We start from the raw sequence: 18,954 nt of genomic DNA on the forward strand, positions 1-18,954 counted from the left end.
CAGGTGGAGGGGCGCCAGGTGGTGGTCGAATCACTGGGGGTGGTTTGTCAGGCTTTGGGGGCGACTGTGGGGCCGCATGAAGTGGTGCGTCGAGAGGTTTTGACGGCACTTCTACTGGCTTTGGCGGTGATTCCACTGGTTTGGGAGGAGAGTTCGATGGACGAGGAGGAGCTTGTGATATTTTCGGAGGGGAGTCAGATGGCCGTGAGGGGGCTTGAGTTGGTTTAGGCGGGGATCCAGAAAGCGTTGGCGGTGACTCTGAAGGTCGCGGCGGGGCTTGGGAAGGTTTGGGTGGGGAATTTGTCGGTTTCGGCGGAGCAACCTGTCCATCAGGTCTAGGTGGAGGCGGACCACCGGGTCGTGGCGGTGGTGCACCCGCTGGTCGCAGTGGTGGTGAACCTGCTGGTCGTGGAGGTGGACTGCCAGCCGGCCGCGGTGGTGGGGCGCCAGTTGGACGAGGTGGTGGCTGTCCTGCTGGTCTTGGTGGTGGGGGAGCTCCAGCAGGACGTGGAGGTGGAGACCCCGACGGCCGCGGCGGTTGACTCATGCGAACTTCCTCCGTGAATGCGCCGGTTGAAGATCTCGTCCGGATATCAGCATCCGGAATTTCAAAGAGTATAGCGTGTTTCTTGGGTTAAATCGAATTGAAAAATACCTATATAGAAATCTCCAATCCCCATCTCCAATCCCCATCTCAAATTCGGGACGCTAAACTCCATCTAATCAAACGCGATGGTGGTTTTTCCATTGCCAGGCAAGTTTTAGTTCTCAGAACCAAGAGGGCCATTTGATTTCGTGCGAATGAGTCGGAGCCGCCGAGAGCAAGCGTCATCAACGCCGTCGCAACCGCTGTGTCGATCCACGGGAGGGATCAAGTTCGACCCCACGGAACCTTCCCGACAGCAGAAGCAGCGGTCCTTGGACCACTGCACCAAGTATTGGCAGAACAGCTGCTGCAATGCGACCCACACGATCCCATTGAAGCGACGCGTGATGGAGCCCATCGTCGCGTTGTTCAACTCAAAATGCCAAGCGTTACATGATGAAATGACGTGCTCTGCATGCCATCCGTTTGTGGGAACAGGGCGCTTGGAACGAATATGCCCCGACCTGTGCGACGATTGGTTCGACGCGTGCAAGGACGAGTACTACACCCCCGATGGAAGCCAAGCGCTGAGTCCATGCTACGGGAACGCCCTCATCTGTTCCCCCCTGCACTCCATCGTTCCGTCGTACGAACCCTCCATGAAACATCATTTCGTTGTCCAACTTGCTCATTAGAGGCCGCGAGTTTTGCAAGGCCATGGGGTACACTCCAGGCAAATCGACAGACACAGAAGGCGTCACATGCTTCGACGGATCCGTCCCTGATGAATTGGGAGTCGCAGAACCCGAGGAGCACATGGCGGACGCGCTATTCCGCATGTTCGCCGAGCAGTCGGAGGAACCGACCGAGTTTATGCTCGTGGTCGTGCTCGTGGCGATCGTAGGGCTGTTCGTGTCGGTCAAGTTCTTTCGCCGGTGGTCCGACGAGCACAATGCGCTCAAAATGGAAGAAACGCGTCGACGTCAACAGGAAGCCTACCGACAAGCGTACCACCTCGGGAAGTCCCCTGACGACGCGACGTCCGACGCGGACTCGTCCGACGATGACGACGACGACCTGGACTTTGCGCCTGCCGGAGAAGAAGCTGCTGCTGCCTCCACCACCACTGGTCGTCCCTCGACACCGCCGTCGAACTCGTCATAAGTCGGCAGATATTCATGCATGTTGAATGATGGAATGATGGATTAGTTGTGATTGACCCTATTCGTGGCCAAGTTTGCCGCGTTTGAGGGGACAGGGCTGCCGCACGACGGCGTAAGCTCCGCCTGCGTCCACTACGGTCGTTCGAAACGTTTCATAACAGCGTTCGAAACGATTTGTTCAAACATATACGACACGTACATTTCAGAGTGGCGGCGGCGGCCTGGTATGTTGTGGCGGCATGTTCGTTGTCGTTGGTGACCGCGGGCGGCCATACGCGTGTGGCAGTGCGCTGCTCGCCCGAGTTGTCGCCTTGCCACGACCACACCTGCACATGCATCAAGCATTTTGAGTGACTAGTTGCACGCAAACATGGCGAGACATGTCTTACGGTGTGATCATGCGGCTGCACGAACATGGCGCCGTCACCTCCGCACGCCACATCACGATAGCACACTGGGTTGTCTTCATCAATGGAAGTGCTCTTGTTCCCGATGCGCGTCGGGGACGACGTCGACGATCCCATCGTGTCTCCCCATACCCACACATGTCCTTGCGTTGTGAGGCACGCAGTGTGCCACGCACCACACACCACCTTTTGCACGGACGGCAGCCCTGGCACTTTGGTCGGGTGGACCTACATGTACATGACGTTATCGCCACATACGTCTCGCATGTCCTTCACGATACTATGTCGAGAGACGCTGCCACCAACTATTCATCCTAAAACTGCAAGTTCGACACAGTTTGTTCATAAAGGAAGCCTTAAAATAACGAACGACCGTAGTACCTTGGTCAGCAAGTCGCCGTGGCCCAGCGCCCCCGATGCGCCATCTCCCCACGAGTACAACGAGCCGTCCGACATGCGCACCACGCAGTGTGCGTCGCCGGCCTTGACGCTAACAATCCCGCCTGCTCCAGCATTCTCGTCGTCGCATCCGTCGAGGTGGTGCGGGGCCAAGTGGAGCGCGTGGGCGGTCGGGCCGACATGGGCCAACCCGCACACAAATACGCGGCCGCACCGCGACACGAGCACGGTGGCCTCCCGACCGGCCGCCACGAGGTGGAAGCCGCGCACGGCGTTGGGCAGCACCACTTGAGTCGGCCACAGGACGTCCCCGGCGTCGTGGCCGACCCCCAGCCGACCGCCTTCGCCCCACCCGAATGTGTACGCGAGTCCGGACGCACACACGACGGCCGAGTGGTCGCGGCCGCAAGCCACGCCGACCACGACTTGCGACCGAAGGGCCTGGATGAGGGTGGGGTCCAGTCGGGAGAGGACGTCGCCATGACCGAGCCGACCCGAGTCGCCACTGCCGAACGAGAACACGCGGCCGGAGGACGAGCGCAGTAGAATATGACGAGGACCGCACGCAACGTCCATGACGTGGCAAGGCATGGCAAGGGTGCGATGAGGAAACGAGGATTCACCAGCGTGGCCAAGGAAGTGCAGCCAACACGAAGGAGTTGTATGATCATCATGGGGCGATGGTGATACATCCAGCAATGGGATGGCGGTGGAAGAGCCATGATGAAGTGGTGAGCTACTGATGGGACAAGGCGGAGGGGAGAACACACAGTGCCGCTTCAGGTGCTGGATTTCACGGAGGACAAGGTCAAGGCCTGCCGCGGAAAGATGGCCGACGTCGACGCCGTTTATGCGCATGAGTTGGGCATGGCGAGGAACGGTGTGGTTGAACGCATTGGGGATGATGATGTCGTCGACGAGAACGATTTGGGCGGACGATGGACGGTGAACTTGAATGAACCGGAGTCCCAATGGAGCGTTTGAGGGAAAGGTCACGTTGGTGGATGCCGAGGCATGGAGGGCTGGGAAGGACGACGGATGATCTGTGTGGGCATATTTGTCGATGAAGTACACGAGCTGGTCGATGGACGAGTACGGCGTCGAGTCGGGGTGTTGCCACGGCACCAACATGACAACGAGGCAAAGGTATTGCGTTTGTCGGGGTATGCTGTATCCACGGATGAGCTAATTATAGACGGGGGTTTCACCGACTTATGCGTTCAGAAATCGCAGCGCTACTACTGTCATGCCAGACGTGTCAAGCTTGTGTTTGGCTGGCAGAACTGTAGAATGGATTGAAGTAGGAAGAATTTGTGTCGATACTGCTAGTAGGGATAGCAGGGGCTTTGGTCAAGAGGTTTTCCAATTGGGCCTTTGCCATTGCGTAAGACCTCCTATTACTAGTACCGCTAGCTCGTTCGCATTCCATGTTCTAGTACGTGATGGCACGCCATGACCAGCTTTGAAGTTTACTCGTGCTAATGATCCTCCATAGCAGACTGTAGACTGTTCTCCACATCCCTGACGTAAAGCAGATCGCTTTCAACGCTTCCTCACCATCACTTCCGTTGTGACGGAGATTGCTGTGCTCGATGTCATCTTGAGTTGCATACATCTTACACTACTGTACCCACGCCGCCGGTAGCCGCCTGTTCCTGGATCATGGCATATCCCTCACGCATTGACTTGTTTGGCGCGAAAAGCCAGACAATGGACATATTATCCGGATTTGAATCCGGATACATACGTCACTTGAATAAAGTAGCGCGGAATCTGAGTCCTATTTGGGTGCCAGTTCAACGATCGAATTTCGGTACGAGGATTTTTATGGAAGCGCGGAAGGAGGACCTTCGCCGCGCGATCGAAATCGCCGCCATGAAGCAGCAACCGTCCCTCCTCCCTTCGGAGAACCACCCTAGATCTGTGGAATCCATGTTCCGCACCATCGACGAGAAGCTCGAGCTGATCCTCGACGCACAGGACGCTCGCTTCCGCATGCTGGACGACAAGTTTGACCGGTTCAACCGCCGGATGGACGCGCTCGAGAGACATTCCGCCGACAGCAGCCCCCGTGGCCCTGCTCCTGTTGTGGAGGACGAGATCTCACGCTCGTCGTACGAGACACCGACCGAGATGCGCAGGCGCCTTGGCTCCATGGAGACGTCGTCGACGTTGCGACGTCCGAACACGTCCCCTGCGTCAGACGACTCGTCCATGGGCAATATGCACAACATGCAGGACACCCTCCGGTATATCCACGAGCGTTTGGCGTCGCTGGAAACGCAGACCCAGGCGCTCCCGGACAAGATCACGCCTGCGATACATCGTCGGTTGGACACCCTCGAGACGCAGGTCAAGATCTTGCCGGAGCGCGTGGATTCGTTGCTGCGTCAGTTGCAAAGTCGATTGATGGACCACAAGTCGTCTCCGCTGCACGTGCATTCCCTGGACCCACAGCGGCACCATGCGTCGATGCTGGCTCGGACCGAAGAATCGCTGTCGGTGATGCACCGGACGTTGGAAACATTGGAATCGCAAGGCCGCAGCCTTCCCGACCGCGTCGCGTTGGCAGTGGGCGGCATCGGCGGCAAGTTTGGCAACTACAACGGCGGCCGCGGTTCGTACGGGAACGACGAGTCGCTCGGGTACATCCACGCGCGATTGGAGAACGTAGAAAAGCAAGTCGGGTGCCTCCCGGACCGGTTGCAGCGCCTGATTGAAGACGATCTGGTGCACCAGCTCCACGGGCGATTCATGCCGCTGGAATCTCAGCTCCAGCTCCTTCCAGAGCGACTGCATCATGCGATCAAGGACGTGGTGGCGGCGGCGGACGTGGGCGATGTCGTGGACCAGGCCATGGTCTCCGTGCATGACCGGCTCAAGTCCATCGAAAACGCGACCGACCGCCTCGCGGGACCGCTGGAAGGTCTGCGCACCCACATGGACGACCTTCCCCACCAATGGGCCAACTCGTCGACGAATTTGCAAACGCTGGTGCAGGAGTTGCTCAATCGTCACATGACTGAACTGGCTCGAACGGTCAGCTTAAAGGAGTCCCCGCCGTTGGATGTGAATGCTCTGCTGCAATCTCGCCTAGAGCCGCTGGAAACGACACTCCAAGGGCTTCCAAATGTGCTCCACATTGCCCTTGAAGACAACGTGTCGGTGGTAGCCATGGTCGTGAATGACGCGCTCGCTGTGATGCACCGTCGACTGGACATGCTCGAGAGTTTGCCCGAAACGTTGCGATGTGCCATCACGACGTCGCTGGGTGTCCCATCCACGGACAAGCAGCAGCATCAGTCCCCCCCCTCCCCTAGCCTCCCCCCCCTCGTTGGGCCCCAGAAACCACTCGCGTCGACACGGTTGGACGACGCACAAGTGCCAGACATCAAACCCCTCGTGTTTGGAGACAACGACGACGCCCCTCCTCCCGCCGTCGCCGCCGCCATGTCAACTGCCCCCGCGAATCCTTCCAACGAACCGCCGCTGCCGCCTCCGTCGGTGATGCCTCCAACGACCTCAGACACTGCGCCGTTGCGGAATGCTGGTAGCAATCTCAACGACGCGACCACCACGACCACGACTCCTCGCCTGCGCCCGATGCGAAAGGCGGCGGCAGCGACGACTCCCACGACGCCGTCGCCAGCAGAAGGAGGGTCCAAACCATCCACGACCCCCCCTGGGTTTATTCCCAGGAAGCGACGCTCGGCAACGTCCAAACCGGCTCCGCCATCCTCGTCGTCCCAACGACTGTCCTCCAAGGCGCCCCACTTTGCCTGGACCGACGGCAGCCTCCACCGCGCACCGGAAGATTGGGTGTTCCCCATCACAAATTGCCGGTCGCTGTGGGAACTGTGGTACGTGGGCGACCACGCGCACGGCATCGGGCCGTACCGGACGCTCACCAAGGACGACATCAAGCACCACTACGTGCTCAAGACCCGGGGCAAGGCGGCGGCGGTGGTGCAAAAGGTGATTGACACGGCTGTGGACCATGGCATCGTCGCGTCGGCCGACCGCATCCCCGCGCTGCCCAAGGATGAATGTCTCGCTGTGTTTGAGCAGGCCTTTGGTGTGCTTATGGGCAACACTAGTACTAGTAGTACTAGCGTGGACAAGAGCACTTTGCTGCCACACAACGCGTGCAACAACATGTTTACCAAGGTGTATACGATGCTTGTCAATCAAAAGCGAAAGCGCAGCGACGACGACAACGGCGAAGGCGGCTAATCATCTCGCCTAATTGTTGAATACTAGTATTAGTTACCCCATGATGGCGCTATGATTCCGTGAAAACAAGGCAATATAGATACTATTAATAGTACTAGTATATATTAATACTCGAGTAACGTTGTTGGACATCCGTCTGAAAATCGGGCACCAATCTCTCCCATTGGTCAATCAGAAATTACTTGTCGTGGATTGGCTATAATACATTTGCGAAGTGAATATTAACCAATCAGATGTCTCAGCTCGGTTTGGACAAACGGGAAATTTGAAGAAAATCGACAATATTGGGCATTTCGCCGCTCAGATTGCCTCATTTGTTGCGAATATTTGTCAATATTTCACAAAAACGGCCTTGATCCATTCAAACGGACGCGGGAAATTGATGACCGGAGACCTCCATCGTTTGATTGGCCAAAACAAACGATAATTCGTCCAGCAACGAACGCGGGACCTCGCGGCGGCAGAGAGACAGCGTTTGCGATGGACGCCAAGCTTCACACGATCGACGCGACTTTGCGGCGCGTGTGTCGGCGCCTGGATGCACTGGAAGAGGAGGTCCAGTCGCTTCCTATAAAGTTCATTCGGTGTTTCCAGGAGGACACGTCCGGTCTCCGCAGTGCCATGGAGATGTTGACCGAATCGTTGGCGGGTAAGAATGCAGCCGTGGTCACGGAGCAGCAGCACGATGCTTCTCCAATTGCCATCGTGAACGCATCCTCATCCTTCAAGCATGCGACGGCACCCACAGCCACACCACCGTCGTCAGCTGGAATCACCACCACGTCCAACAAGGAGCACGTCACTGTCGCTGCTGCCACCGTACACCCATCCTCGTCAACGTTGAAGCATACGAGCCCCCCGCGCGCGCAGTCGTCATGGTCAACCGAAGAGGAAGACCCGGAATGGATGTTTCCCTCCACGACCTGTCGCGTGCTTTGGAATGGTTGGTTCCACGGCGACAATCACGTGGGGCCGTACTCGACATTACGCGACTCGTTGTCTGACCAGCAGTCCAAGCATCGATTCGACAGGGCCACGTTGGTCATGCAAACACTGATTCAAATGGCCATCGACCTGGGCCTGGCAGTGTCCGAGGCCGCGTTGGCCTCTCTACCGCGCCGCGACCTCCCAACCATATTCGACCAAGTGTTTCGACACCTCCTCCAACAAACACACGACGGGTCGCTAGCTCGACCTGGGTTTGAAGTCCTCACGTACAACACTGCGGTGCAGCTCAATTACCTCGCCGTTGCCAAAATCTTGCAGCGATGCCCCGTGACCACCCCCTCGAGAAGCCCCCCCACCCCCCTTCCCCCATCCACTTTCTCGGAAGCCAAACCTTCCGCCAACACTCCACAAGCAGAAACCCCCAATCACTCGGTGCCGAATTCGTTCCTGATTCAGCTGGCGTCGACCATGCCTGCCAAAGCCTCGAGGTGGTCGATCCAACCGCCGACACCCCCCGCCGCCCCAACCACGTCGTCCGCGTCGACGAGTTTCCTTCGAACTAGTACTCCTACTGCGATTACCCCGATGGCTAGTACTACTACGAGTACGACGTGGTTGTACCCATTGGTATCGTGTCGCGAGCTGTGGCAGTTTTGGTTTCGAGGGGATCCGTCGGCGCCAGCTTCCATGCCCGCGTTGCGCCACGTCATGACGAGTTCGATCCGGGACAAACCATCGAAACGTCGGTGCAGCTGCGCCCGGACAGTCATGTCCCGCCTCGAGACGGCGGCATTGGAGTTTACATCCGTGGACCATCTCGATGCGATGCCGCGGGAGGACCTGGACGCGGCGTTCACCCGCGCATTGCGACTGGTCGTCATGGGGGGGGACTCGGACCAATCGTCCAACGGCGAGACGGCGACGTTGGCGGAATGGGGGTCACTGACGTACTTGACATTGTCGAAACGGTTGTTTGGGCCCCGGGGATGGCTCAGTCGTGGAGATTCGAATGCGACGGGGTACGACACAACCACGGCCGGCGGCGGCGACAGCGACGACGTGGATGACGAGCGAACCCCGAGGCGACGCCCCGCCCCATCCCCTTCGTCCTCTGCGACATCGTCGGCGTGGGAGATGCCCATGCTCACGGTGCGAGACATGTGGAGTTGCTACTTTCACGGCGCGTACGTGCCACCGTTCGTGGGCCCCGTCCGACACGTCACATCCGTCAAAGGCTCGACGCAGCAAAAGACGTTTTCCGTGGCCAAGCGGATGGTCAAGCAGGTGGCCGCCGTTGCCGTCGCGCACGGCCTCGTCGAGTCGGAGGACGCGGTCGCGGCGCTGACGGAAACCGACAGCTTGGCCTTGTTTGACCGATCATTTGCGTTGTTTCTGGGCGCCCAAGACGACGGATCGGTCACGCGACCGGGCTTTGAGGATAAGCAAATGGCCCATCTGGTGCTACTCAAGTGCTGCACCGTGGACAAGCGGCTTCGAATGGCCAACTTAAAACACAAACAACTTCAGCAGCAACCGGCGACGGTGGTGGCCCAAGGGCATCAACCTATAGACCCCGCGCCCGACATGAAAACGGGCGCGCCCCCCCCCATGGCCGACGCCAAACACTGTCGAAGGTTCACGTGGGCCAACGGCAAGCGACGGGCGGTGCCCGAAGGCTGGGAGTTTCCTCGAACGTCGTCGCAGGTGCTGTGGAAGCTGTGGTTCCGAGGTGACCACGAGGAAGGCATTGGGCCGTTTCGCCACCTGACGCCCCACGATTTCGGACCGGAGGATACAGTGTCCGAGCGACGTCTCGTGTCTGCGCGCCACGTCATGGACGCGCTGATTGGGATCGCCGATACGTACATGTTTGTCGAAAGCGGCGTGTCGAGCCTGCACTTGATGTCCGAGGACGACGTGATGGTCGTGTTCGATCGCGCGTTCGACGTGCTCATGTACAACAACCCCGACGGCAACGTCGCGGGCTACGGCTCCAACCAAATCCAGCCTGATTACGCCCAAGAGTGCCTCTACACGACAGTCGCCAGGGTCTTGGCGCCGGCGAACGCGTCGAAACGGAAGCGCGCAGACGCCGCCGACGACGACAAACCTACCAAATCACACCCGAAAGTATGAGTGGATTTCAAAATAACTTAGCCATGCCAACGCGATATTTCGACTTGAGTCGAAATAAAATACAATCAATTGAATTTATACTACAAACTTCAAGTTCACATAGCATATTTTTGAAATCTTTAATTATAATACGGTATGCCCCAGAGTACATATTCTGAACACAGGTACTTGTTAACTATTATGAACAAGTAAGGTGGCCGTTGGGGGTCGTGGAAACGTTATCCGGACGATTCCACTGGGCATGTTCAACACAATGTTCAACACAATGGATGTGATGTACCTCATGGCGCCGCGCGAGTTCTTGGAGCGCGTGGATACAACGCTCGGTCGGCTGGATGAAGCCTTGGACAAGATGCAGCGTCGCATGGACACCTAGGAGAGGAAAATCGACACCCTGCCCAATCGGCTCTGGTCAGGGCATGCGGACGACCTTGGCAAACCCAAACCGCAGCACCAACACCAGCATCCATCATCCACGTCGTTCATCCCCTTTGCATCCAACACCAGTCAAACAAGTCCTGCTGCCACGACATCATCCACCACCACCCAACCTGCTGCGACTACGACTTCCCGATCATCCGACAAACGACACTCCGATACACGAAGCATGAATCCTCGCGCCGTACCAGACACATGGGTGAGTCTCGCCAAGCAGCGCACACAAGCTCCTCCCCCGCCTCCCAAGCCTCCCACTCCCAACCCCCCGCGACGGAAAGCACCGTCGTCCGCCCTTGCTGCCCCGACCATATTGTCGGATGTCCCTGACTTGCATTTCGCGTGGCAGGATGGGTCGTTCCGTTGAGCGCCGGAAGTGTGGGTGCTGCCCATGACCACGAGTCGCGTGATGTGGGAGTATTGGTTCCAGGGCTGCATGGAGCCCCGGATGGGGCCGTTCCGACTTCTCAAGCAGCGCGACCTGTCCACCGCCAGCAACCGCGTCCAAATCTCGCAAGCGCGCGGTGTGATGAAGAAACAGAAACACCTCGTCGCGTCCGCCGCCCACGCCGAGGAGATGCCGCAGTTCAAGTCCATGGCCGTGTTCGAACACGCGTACACCGTCCTGAGCACCCCCGCCGCCCTCGCGCACCTCTCCGACATGCTCGCGCCAGACCATCTACCCCTACCGCCACGTGTACGAGCTGCTGATCAAAGACAGGCACAAGGTGGGGGTCGACGCGCGTGTCCGCTGGACGTGTGTGAGATGGTGCCGTGGCAGTTCCCGTCGACTACAAGCCTGGTCATGTGAATGCACTGGTTCAAGGGCGACCCCGCGCATGACATCGGTCCGTTCCGCCACCTCCGCAGCCGCGACGTCGACCGGTTTGCGAACGACCGCCGGCCGAGGAAACTGCTGTCTAGTGACCGCGTCCTCATGGAGAAACTCGTGGATGTCGCGCTCGACGCCAAGCTCGTCATGTCCGTTAAAGACTTGGACGACATGGACGAGGGCTCCCTCGAAGGAGTGTTCCATGAAGCGTTTGCAAGACTCATGGCCGATAGCGGTGTGAACTCAAGCAACCACGGCGCGAACAAGGTGCATAAGTATACGTACACAACCGTATACCACATGATGACACCGTCGCAGCGAAAGCGGCCGCGAGTGGACCACCTCGATGACGACGACGAAGGCGACAACAACCACCATGAAGGCGTTGTCGAAGACGACGACGATGCCGAGCCAGATACCGCGGAGCCTGCTCTAGATGCATATGATCCGGACAGCATGATCGGTGAATGAAGTTCACGTCCCTACCCGTGTCCTCCGTGGAGCTCGAGACCACGAAATGGTGTCGATCGATGGATAGCTTTCAGAATATCTTGTTCATGAGAAGTCGGTTTCCTTCGACTAAATTATCCGGATACGTTGTTTAAATTTTGGTTTGACATTGGGGTCTAATTTAAATCCGAGTCAAGTGACCCATGTTCGAAGAAGCACGCTTTTTCGCAAGTACGAGCGTTGCGATAGCCAAGACCATGCTTCAATGTCCTGCCCGTTGCATGGTTAAGTCTATGAACCCGCCCCCTCTCGTCAACATGTCCGGGGCCACTCCGTATTGCTGAGTTCACGGGTGGGGTTTGGTATCCGGATATCTGGGTTAAGTGACCGGAATTCAAATTCTGGCTGGCGTGTGACCGAGTTAGCCAGCACCGGACAATTTTTTAAACGCCCCCAAGCGGCAAAACGACCACAAGGACGAAGATGGACACTTCGATGGACCAGCAGGACCAGCAACACCATCACGACGAGGAAGACCATGAGATTGAGGATCATAATGAGCATGGAGGGCCTGACAACGGTTCCCCCGGCGCTGCCGACGGTCCCGCGGCACCGAACGTTATGGACGCGCAACAACTTCAGGACGCCTTCGACAGTGTGCATCGTCGCTTGGACGCATTGGAAGAAACGGTGGAGAGCATCCCGGAGCGCATTTGGAGCGCGCTGGATGGTCGCGTCGGGGTCACACCTTCTGGCATCGGCGTCACGAACGTGATCAACTTGGCCATCAAGGCGTTGACGGATGCGATTTTGATCTCCGCCGCGCCCGACCGGTTCCAGAAAAACCGCAAAGGCGCAGTCGGCAATGCAGGTATGCGTGGAGCGACCAACGATCTCAAATTTGACGGCCGAAACAACGGGAAGAAGCTCAAGGCGGAGCGCCTGAAGCGAGGCGACCACCACGACAGCAGTCCGTCGACGTTGTTGCTGTTGTCGAACGCGGGCAACCGGCAGCAAGTGTCGAGTCCAATTACGATCCCCAACACGCGGCGACACCCGAAGGTGGAAGTGCCTGCGGGGATGCCCCGCTTCGCGTGGTCGGACGGGTCCAAGCAGTTTGCGCCGCAGGGGTGGTTGCTGCCCACGACGTCGTCCCGAGCGATGTGGGAGCTCTGGTTTGGTGGCGACGACAACGTGGGTCCGTTCCAGCATCTGACAGCAAAGGACTTGGAAGACGCGACGTCCAAGGTCAACTTGAGCTGCGCGCGGGGGGTCATGGTAACGTTGATTCAAATCGCGCTCGACCAAAACCTAGTGCCATCGGTCGAGTTTATCTCGACCATGACGCCCGCGGACCGCGCCAACCTGTTTGACCAGGTGTTTCCCCGGCTGATTCAAAACGAACCGGCGGATGTTGTGGAGAAAGCACCGTCGTATACGTACACGAACGCGTACAAGCGGCTGATCAAGGGCAAGCGCAAGGCACAACGATCGGTCGGGTTTGACTCATCTGGCCACAAGCTGCCCAACCTGCCGGTGGTCCACCACAATGCGATGCACGGGCCAGACTGGGAGTTCCCCGCGACTAACTGCAAGACCATGTGGTTCTTTTGGTTCAAGGGCGACGATTCCAACGGTATCGGGCCGTTCCGCCACTTCCGACCCCGAGATATTGACAAGGAGGTGACGGATGGCCCCGCGCGCCGCCAGTTTTCCCGCGCCCGCGGCGTCATGGAGAAGCTCGTGGACATCGCCATCTCGCACGGGTTTGCCGTGTCAGTGGACGAGCTCGACCACATGTCCCCCGTCGAGTTGGAAACCGTGTTTGACCAAGCATTCGACGTGCTCATGCACGACAGCCCCGACGGGAGTCTGGTGGGGGACGCCCCTGGCCAGCTCCGCCCTGAAAAGATGGCCGGGTACTCGTACGGCACGGTCTATAGCGCCATGTCCCAGCGCAAACGGAAACGAGCCGACGATGAAACCGGCGGCCAGTACGAGCTGTAAGAAAGTACAAGAAGAGGATAACTAACTGGATGGATCGATACACCCTAAAGTTGTCGTGACGAGGTTAACGTACAAAGTACTAGGGATTTTGGATGTACGTACACAAAGTACCCTCCTGCATACAAAATGATGGGGTTTGTTACTACATACTATTAATAGTACATTATTCATAGTACGAACTATTAATATTAGTACTCATGTAGTACTAACTAGGATTGTCCAAAGCAATTGTTGTATTAATATTAATCGTACTATTGTGAATTCGCTATAAACTTCCAAAATTCGCGCGATTTGTCGAATCCATATTGAATCACTCTGGAGTTCTGATTGGTTGAATATACTTGTCCCTTCTGTAAGAGCCAATCAAATCCACTCAAAATTGGATTAGCCAATAGCGTCGATGGGGTCCGGAAATCTGTACCGAATCCACAATACTACAATGTAGTTTTACTTAGTAGAAACTGTTAGTATATACTACTGTATAGATGGAGTCAAAGCATGATTGCAGTTTATGGCAACCATGTACTAGCACGCAGCGCGTGATGAGTTCGAGTTGAATGGCTGGCCGATTCGATAACGTTAGCACAAGTGTAATACACGTCGCCTTTAAAGTGCCAACGGTGTCACACAGTTTATGACTTCCAGTGTACGTTGTCACACGCTGCCGTAAACCAACAACAAAACAAGCTCAAATATCGCTTGATCTTTGATAGCATTACAAGCATGGATGTGTGTATATTATATATATATATATGATAAGTCAGGGGTCTGGGGACGATGGGACGAGCGACGATGACGTCGGGTGGGCGAGTTTTCGTTTCCGCGACGTAGGGGCCATGAACGTATGGACGCTCGAGTACGTGTACGTCCACGCTTTATCTGCGCGCAAGTGTTTGGTGCCGTGACCCGCGGCGCCCTGGAGTAGGTCGCCAGGGTTGGTGTGCAAGAGGATCTCAAATGCCCTGTCAAAGACAGCATCGAGCCCCGCCGCCGACACCGCGCCTTCGAGATCGTCGGCGCTGGACACGAGCGACTGGTCGACTGCGATGTCGACCAGTTTGTTCATGACTGTGCGGGCGCGGGACAGCTGCTTGCGGCTCGTCGTGTCCTTAGCGAACCGCTCGATGTCCCAGCTCGAGAGGTGGCGAAACGGACCGATGCCCACGGCCGAGTCGCCGAGAAACCAGAGCTGCCACATGGCTCGGCAGGTGGTGGATGGGAACTCCCATGCCTCTGGGGCGTGGCGTCTCGTGCCGTCGGACCAGTGGAAAATTGGCAGAGGGGGCGACAAGTGCGCATTTGGGGGGTGCCAGGAGGACCTGCGCGGGGCGTTCGGCATGGAGATGGCGTGGGTTGAGGGCGATGACGCGCGAGGAAGAAGGGTCGTTGATGGGATTGGACATATAAAGCTGTGGGATGGCTGCTGGCTTGATGGGCGGGGCGGAGACGGTGGTGGAGACTGCTTTACGCGACAGTGTTGTTCGTGGAGCTCGTCGTCGATGGAAGCGTTGAGCGTGAATTGAACACTGGACGCGACGCGAGGTTGATCGTAGCATGTTTGAGGTGGAGTACAGTACGAAGACGATGCAAGGGGAGACGGAATGTGGTAGGTCATGGGTGGCTGAGGGGATAGAGACGGCGTCGAATCGACAGGAGATGTCGGAAGGGAAACGTTCGCAGACGACATGAGATTGGCAATGCTGGCCTTGTGGAAACTGGACGTGCGGTGGAGTGGAGGAGGTGACGACGGCTGCACGATTGACCGGACGACAACCACAGGTTCACTTGGCAGAGGTGAAATAGACGGACGCGAGAGGTTCGAGCTGTCAGGGACTGTGATGGCATCTGCAAACACTTGCAGCGCCTTTTGCAGCGCTTGGTGGACATGCTGAACAGCCGACGAGGGCAGTGGTCGACTTTCCATCGCTTGGCACAGCGTATCTGGAAGCGCGTCCATCTTCTCTTCCAGTGCTACCAAACGATGCTCCCACTTCTGAAGGGCTTCCTCTAGCCGAATACATCGGCCGGTGCAGCACGTCAGGTCTGCAGCCGCAGGCATTTCCACTCGGCTTGTTCTCGTTGCATTACCTGGCATCGTGATGGACCAAAATGACACATGATGATGATTCCGCGATGCTGATTGGTCATAATTATCCAATCCAAAAATAGGAACTCACAGTCAAATGTTGTGAATTGTTATGATCGAGCCAACAAAAAGGCCAACACGACAGACACATGACATCGGCGGCGGCATCCCGAGCGGCGCGGACCTCCGATGCCATCCTGGCGTCATATTCCATTTTCAAGGCGACATGTACGAAGACATTGTGGTCTTCGTTGCATCAGATCATAAAGCCGCTTTTGCCGCTTGACGTCTCCTCCACGGTATGGATAGGACGGTACACTGTACCTACTCAAATTGTACCGTACAGTGTACACTTTACCTACTGAAAATAGTGTACCTTTGTACACCATTCGAAACCCCGAAATTTTGGAGCCTTTATGTAGACACATAAAACAGATAACTACGTAATAGCACTTGTAGCACAGTGAAACGTTATCTCTGATGATGTTGCGACTACTTGAGCAGGTCGCTCCAACGCACACATTACAGCACAGAGGGGTCCTCATGAGTAAGTACTTACACAGACGTACAGTACATGTACTACGTACGTACTTGTATAAAACTATTGTCGTCGTACTGTAACGCTCGAGCCACCATTATTGCTACTATTGTGCTTTCACATATTTTGCCCGTTGTTTTAGCTCCTAAAACCATCCAAGTTTAACCTAAACTGAAGTTGCACTCGACGTAAAAGTAAGCTTCCCCACCGTTCTGTCATTGGCTGATCTAAAACTTGCGTTGTTTTACTAAAACTACTTCGTTTTATTAACTCCCGTGGTGTACCGTATGTACGTAAAGTAGTAGTACATCTATTTCCTACTTTCCCAGATACTAAGCTCAGTATACTTCAATACAGGCGTATATTATTAAAAATATGTATTAAAATACATATCTTTAATAGTACAGTACACTGTATACCACCCCAAACTCATGTCAGTGTACAGTCAGTACATGTATGTACTAGTACCTACAAAAGTCCAATCCCTACAGTACCCCACGACACTTGAAGCCATCGACGCAAGTCTGGCGCCATGGTATACCTCCAGCACGGGCTCCTCTCTCTACTCCCGCGAATTTTCGATCCCTCAACGAAATGTCGCCAATGGTTGCTGCCCATTCTGCCTACTTTGGCAAGTTGGATGTGTGAGCCCGCCACGTCCGTGTCCGAGACCTTCCTCATGGACCTACATGTAGCGACAGAGCGAGGCCATGTAGGTGTGTTTCCGTATCTCCATTTTTAAGGACATGCAGGTTGTACCGTCAATGCGCTGACACTGGAAGTCCAAGGAGACCGACCACACGTCGGTGGTGGAGCTTTCTTGGCGACCCATCGGCCCGAGGGCTGTGCATGGGGGGACACTGCCAACCGTGCCGTTCTCGTTCGAAACGTCCAAGTAATTCACCGAAAATACCGTATTGCGGCGCGGAATTGATGGTGTGGAAATGGAGGGGTTCGAATGGTTGGGGTGTTGCAACATGTAGCTTAGTACGTAGAGCATAGAGTTCCCTCCATAGATTGCAGACGTATCTGGGCGCTAACGTTACACTGATTCTATGGTTTTAAAATCGATGTTTTCAATCCACGAGGGCTACGCACGACCTACCCTTGTATTCTCATACAAGTTGGACCAGGTCTCTACAATTGTCATCGAGTTCTCTGCACGAACTCACGCTGTAGCCGCGGAAAGTCAAGACTGTATTGTTTCGATTCGATACAATACAGTAAGCAGGTGGTCACAGCCTTTTGTCACTTTTGCGACCTTTCGGCCACAACCAACTGCAATATGTACTGTAAACGACCCGTCTCCAACATTATCCGGATACGGATATATTGACATCAACACAATTATGGCGTCGACCGCCGACGATGCAAATGCCGCGAGTCTGGCGTCCATCCAGCGGGACTTGCGCGCCATGAGTGCCAAGACGGAGCTAGTACTCCAAGCCCAAGAAAGCCGCATCCAGGACATTGACGCGAAGCTCGACCGCCTTCTTCGTGCCGTCGAAGAAGGCGTGGGTTCGCTTGAGAAACGGTCAAATGCGTTGCCCGATTCGATTTGTCGACCGCTGGCTCGACGATGGGCTGACACGTCACAAGTGGTGGACGAAGCCCTCCAGCGCATGAATCAACGCCTAGACCGTATCGAGAAGGATCTCGACGAGTTGCCGGACAAGCTGCAGTCGCGACACCAGGCGTCGTCCATCACATTGCCAAACAACGAAGGATTTTGGCCGACTACATCTCAGTCGTCCACCTCCACCCCCTCGTCACAACATCTCCACACAACATCAGTACCAACAAGCCATCTTGCCACGAATCACCATCCTTCCCAGCGCCGTCAGCACCTTGACATGTTGGATCCCATGTCGTTCACACCTCGTCCTTCTCAAGTGCCATCTCATTACACCACAGTGCCATCTCATTACACCACGTTCGAGCCCCATATGTCTTCTTCCGCGGCATCTCTCCACGATGACTTGCATCCGTCGAATCATCCTCCTTCATCCAATGTATTGGCCTCTTCCTTTCGGGCCACGACTTGCCGAACCATGTGGCACCTGTGGTTCCACGGGGACCCGGCCACGCCAGACGTCGGTCCGCTGCGGCACGTGGCTCTGGACGAGTCGGCTGGAGGAAGCACCCGCATGCAGCAGTCTCGGACCAAAGTTGTCATGGAAACGCTGCTGCAGCTCGGCCGGGTGTCCGCCGACGCCGTGGCCGCCATGTCGACCGACGACTCGAACGCCTTGTTTGATCGGGCGTTCCATGCGATGCTGTTTGACAATCCGGACGGAAACCTGGCCGGCGCCGTGGGCAAGCTCAGGCCAGACAAGGCCGAGTCGTACATGGTTGCGACAGTGTACAACGTCCTCGTGAACGAACGCCGCAAACGGAAGCGCGACGCGGTGGAGATTCACATGCTGTGACAATGTGCCAAAATTCTGAACACAGAGCCTAGTGTACGTATATAAAACCACCGTTATTCTGTTGCTGGAACCTATAAAAGTCCTGTCGTGGCCTACCTAGCCCACTGTATCTACAGTCAAAACGACGACATAACGAGTTTTCACAGGAGGTAGCTTTGACGAGCACAGACTCAAAGTTGTTGGTTGCTGTGAATACTACTAGTACATGTACTACAACGACTAGTACTACTAGTACTCATTAAGAATGCGATATATTCCATCAAGTTACCAAAACTTCAATTTGTACTAACGTTACACCTTTTTTC

General features: G+C 56.1%; 10 protein-coding genes across 10 annotated transcripts; 7 read left to right on the forward strand and 3 right to left on the reverse strand.

The window, feature by feature from the left end:
* Positions 1 to 156: 156 nt before the first annotated feature.
* H257_02865 (hypothetical protein) lies at positions 157 to 564 on the forward strand (the record flags this gene model as incomplete). Its single annotated transcript, XM_009826688.1, has 3 exons — positions 157 to 174; positions 229 to 285; positions 340 to 564. The coding sequence occupies 3 exons, from the start codon at positions 157 to 159 to the stop codon at positions 562 to 564; spliced, it is 300 nt and encodes a 99-aa protein (XP_009824990.1).
* A 196-nt stretch (positions 565 to 760) lies between these two features.
* H257_02866 (hypothetical protein) lies at positions 761 to 1,928 on the forward strand. Its single transcript, XM_009826689.1, has 2 exons — positions 761 to 1,232; positions 1,282 to 1,928. Exons 1-2 carry the CDS (start codon positions 802 to 804, stop codon positions 1,748 to 1,750), a joined length of 900 nt encoding a protein of 299 aa, XP_009824991.1. The 5' UTR covers positions 761 to 801; the 3' UTR covers positions 1,751 to 1,928.
* Positions 768 to 3,706, reverse strand: H257_02867 (hypothetical protein). Its single transcript, XM_009826690.1, has 4 exons — positions 2,538 to 3,706; positions 2,139 to 2,384; positions 1,949 to 2,075; positions 768 to 1,881 (listed from the first exon to the last, which is right to left on the reverse strand). The coding sequence occupies exons 1-4, from the start codon at positions 3,684 to 3,686 to the stop codon at positions 1,808 to 1,810; spliced, it is 1,596 nt and encodes a 531-aa protein (XP_009824992.1). The 5' UTR covers positions 3,687 to 3,706; the 3' UTR covers positions 768 to 1,807.
* A 639-nt stretch (positions 3,707 to 4,345) lies between these two features.
* H257_02868 (hypothetical protein) lies at positions 4,346 to 6,903 on the reverse strand. The gene has a single exon (XM_009826691.1). It carries the CDS (start codon positions 5,424 to 5,426, stop codon positions 4,755 to 4,757), a length of 672 nt encoding a protein of 223 aa, XP_009824993.1. The 5' UTR covers positions 5,427 to 6,903; the 3' UTR covers positions 4,346 to 4,754.
* A 317-nt stretch (positions 6,904 to 7,220) lies between these two features.
* On the reverse strand, positions 7,221 to 9,970 carry H257_02869 (hypothetical protein). Its single transcript, XM_009826692.1, has one exon. It carries the CDS (start codon positions 8,894 to 8,896, stop codon positions 8,189 to 8,191), a length of 708 nt encoding a protein of 235 aa, XP_009824994.1. The 5' UTR covers positions 8,897 to 9,970; the 3' UTR covers positions 7,221 to 8,188.
* Positions 9,971 to 10,137: 167 nt separating this feature from the next.
* Positions 10,138 to 10,674, forward strand: H257_02870 (hypothetical protein; the record flags this gene model as incomplete). The annotated part of the gene is made up of 2 exons (XM_009826693.1): positions 10,138 to 10,231; positions 10,289 to 10,674. The coding sequence occupies 2 exons, from the start codon at positions 10,138 to 10,140 to the stop codon at positions 10,672 to 10,674; spliced, it is 480 nt and encodes a 159-aa protein (XP_009824995.1).
* A 24-nt stretch (positions 10,675 to 10,698) lies between these two features.
* H257_02871 (hypothetical protein) lies at positions 10,699 to 11,610 on the forward strand (the record flags this gene model as incomplete). The annotated part of the gene is made up of 2 exons (XM_009826694.1): positions 10,699 to 11,076; positions 11,134 to 11,610. The coding sequence occupies 2 exons, from the start codon at positions 10,699 to 10,701 to the stop codon at positions 11,608 to 11,610; spliced, it is 855 nt and encodes a 284-aa protein (XP_009824996.1).
* A 426-nt stretch (positions 11,611 to 12,036) lies between these two features.
* H257_02872 (hypothetical protein) lies at positions 12,037 to 13,714 on the forward strand. Its single transcript, XM_009826695.1, has one exon. It carries the CDS (start codon positions 12,073 to 12,075, stop codon positions 13,594 to 13,596), a length of 1,524 nt encoding a protein of 507 aa, XP_009824997.1. The 5' UTR covers positions 12,037 to 12,072; the 3' UTR covers positions 13,597 to 13,714.
* Positions 13,715 to 14,326: 612 nt separating this feature from the next.
* On the forward strand, positions 14,327 to 15,447 carry H257_02873 (hypothetical protein). Its single transcript, XM_009826696.1, has one exon. The coding sequence runs from the start codon at positions 14,643 to 14,645 to the stop codon at positions 15,117 to 15,119; it is 477 nt and encodes a 158-aa protein (XP_009824998.1). The 5' UTR covers positions 14,327 to 14,642; the 3' UTR covers positions 15,120 to 15,447.
* A 2,122-nt stretch (positions 15,448 to 17,569) lies between these two features.
* Positions 17,570 to 18,649, forward strand: H257_02874 (hypothetical protein; the record flags this gene model as incomplete). The annotated part of the gene is made up of 1 exon (XM_009826697.1): positions 17,570 to 18,649. The coding sequence occupies one exon, from the start codon at positions 17,570 to 17,572 to the stop codon at positions 18,647 to 18,649; it is 1,080 nt and encodes a 359-aa protein (XP_009824999.1).
* Between the last annotated feature and the right edge of the window lie 305 nt (positions 18,650 to 18,954).

This window comes from Aphanomyces astaci (genome assembly GCF_000520075.1).
Source record: "Aphanomyces astaci strain APO3 unplaced genomic scaffold supercont1.5, whole genome shotgun sequence".
NCBI classification, from domain to species: Eukaryota; Oomycota; class Saprolegniomycetes; order Saprolegniales; family Verrucalvaceae; genus Aphanomyces; species Aphanomyces astaci.

What these genes read in the sequence shown, in the direction of transcription:
- H257_02869 (XM_009826692.1), bottom strand. Translation starts at nt 8,896, where the DNA reads ATGTCTCGCACCGTGAGCATGGGCATCTCCCACGCCGACGATGTCGCA.
- H257_02866 (XM_009826689.1), top strand. Translation starts at nt 802, where the DNA reads ATGAGTCGGAGCCGCCGAGAGCAAGCGTCATCAACGCCGTCGCAACCG. An exon ending in CTGCACTCCATCGTTCCGTC is followed by an intron (nt 1,233 to 1,281) that starts GTACGAACCCTC and finishes CTTGCTCATTAG; the next exon opens with AGGCCGCGAGTTTTGCAAGG.
- H257_02873 (XM_009826696.1), top strand. Translation starts at nt 14,643, where the DNA reads ATGTCGACCAGTTTGTTCATGACTGTGCGGGCGCGGGACAGCTGCTTG.
- H257_02867 (XM_009826690.1), bottom strand. Translation starts at nt 3,686, where the DNA reads ATGTTGGTGCCGTGGCAACACCCCGACTCGACGCCGTACTCGTCCATC. An exon ending in ACGGCGACTTGCTGACCAAG is followed by an intron (nt 2,385 to 2,537) that starts GTACTACGGTCG and finishes ATGTACATGTAG; the next exon opens with GTCCACCCGACCAAAGTGCC. An exon ending in TGCAGCCGCATGATCACACC is followed by an intron (nt 2,076 to 2,138) that starts GTAAGACATGTC and finishes ATGCATGTGCAG; the next exon opens with GTGTGGTCGTGGCAAGGCGA.
- H257_02868 (XM_009826691.1), bottom strand. Translation starts at nt 5,426, where the DNA reads ATGCACGGAGACCATGGCCTGGTCCACGACATCGCCCACGTCCGCCGC.
- H257_02872 (XM_009826695.1), top strand. Translation starts at nt 12,073, where the DNA reads ATGGACACTTCGATGGACCAGCAGGACCAGCAACACCATCACGACGAG.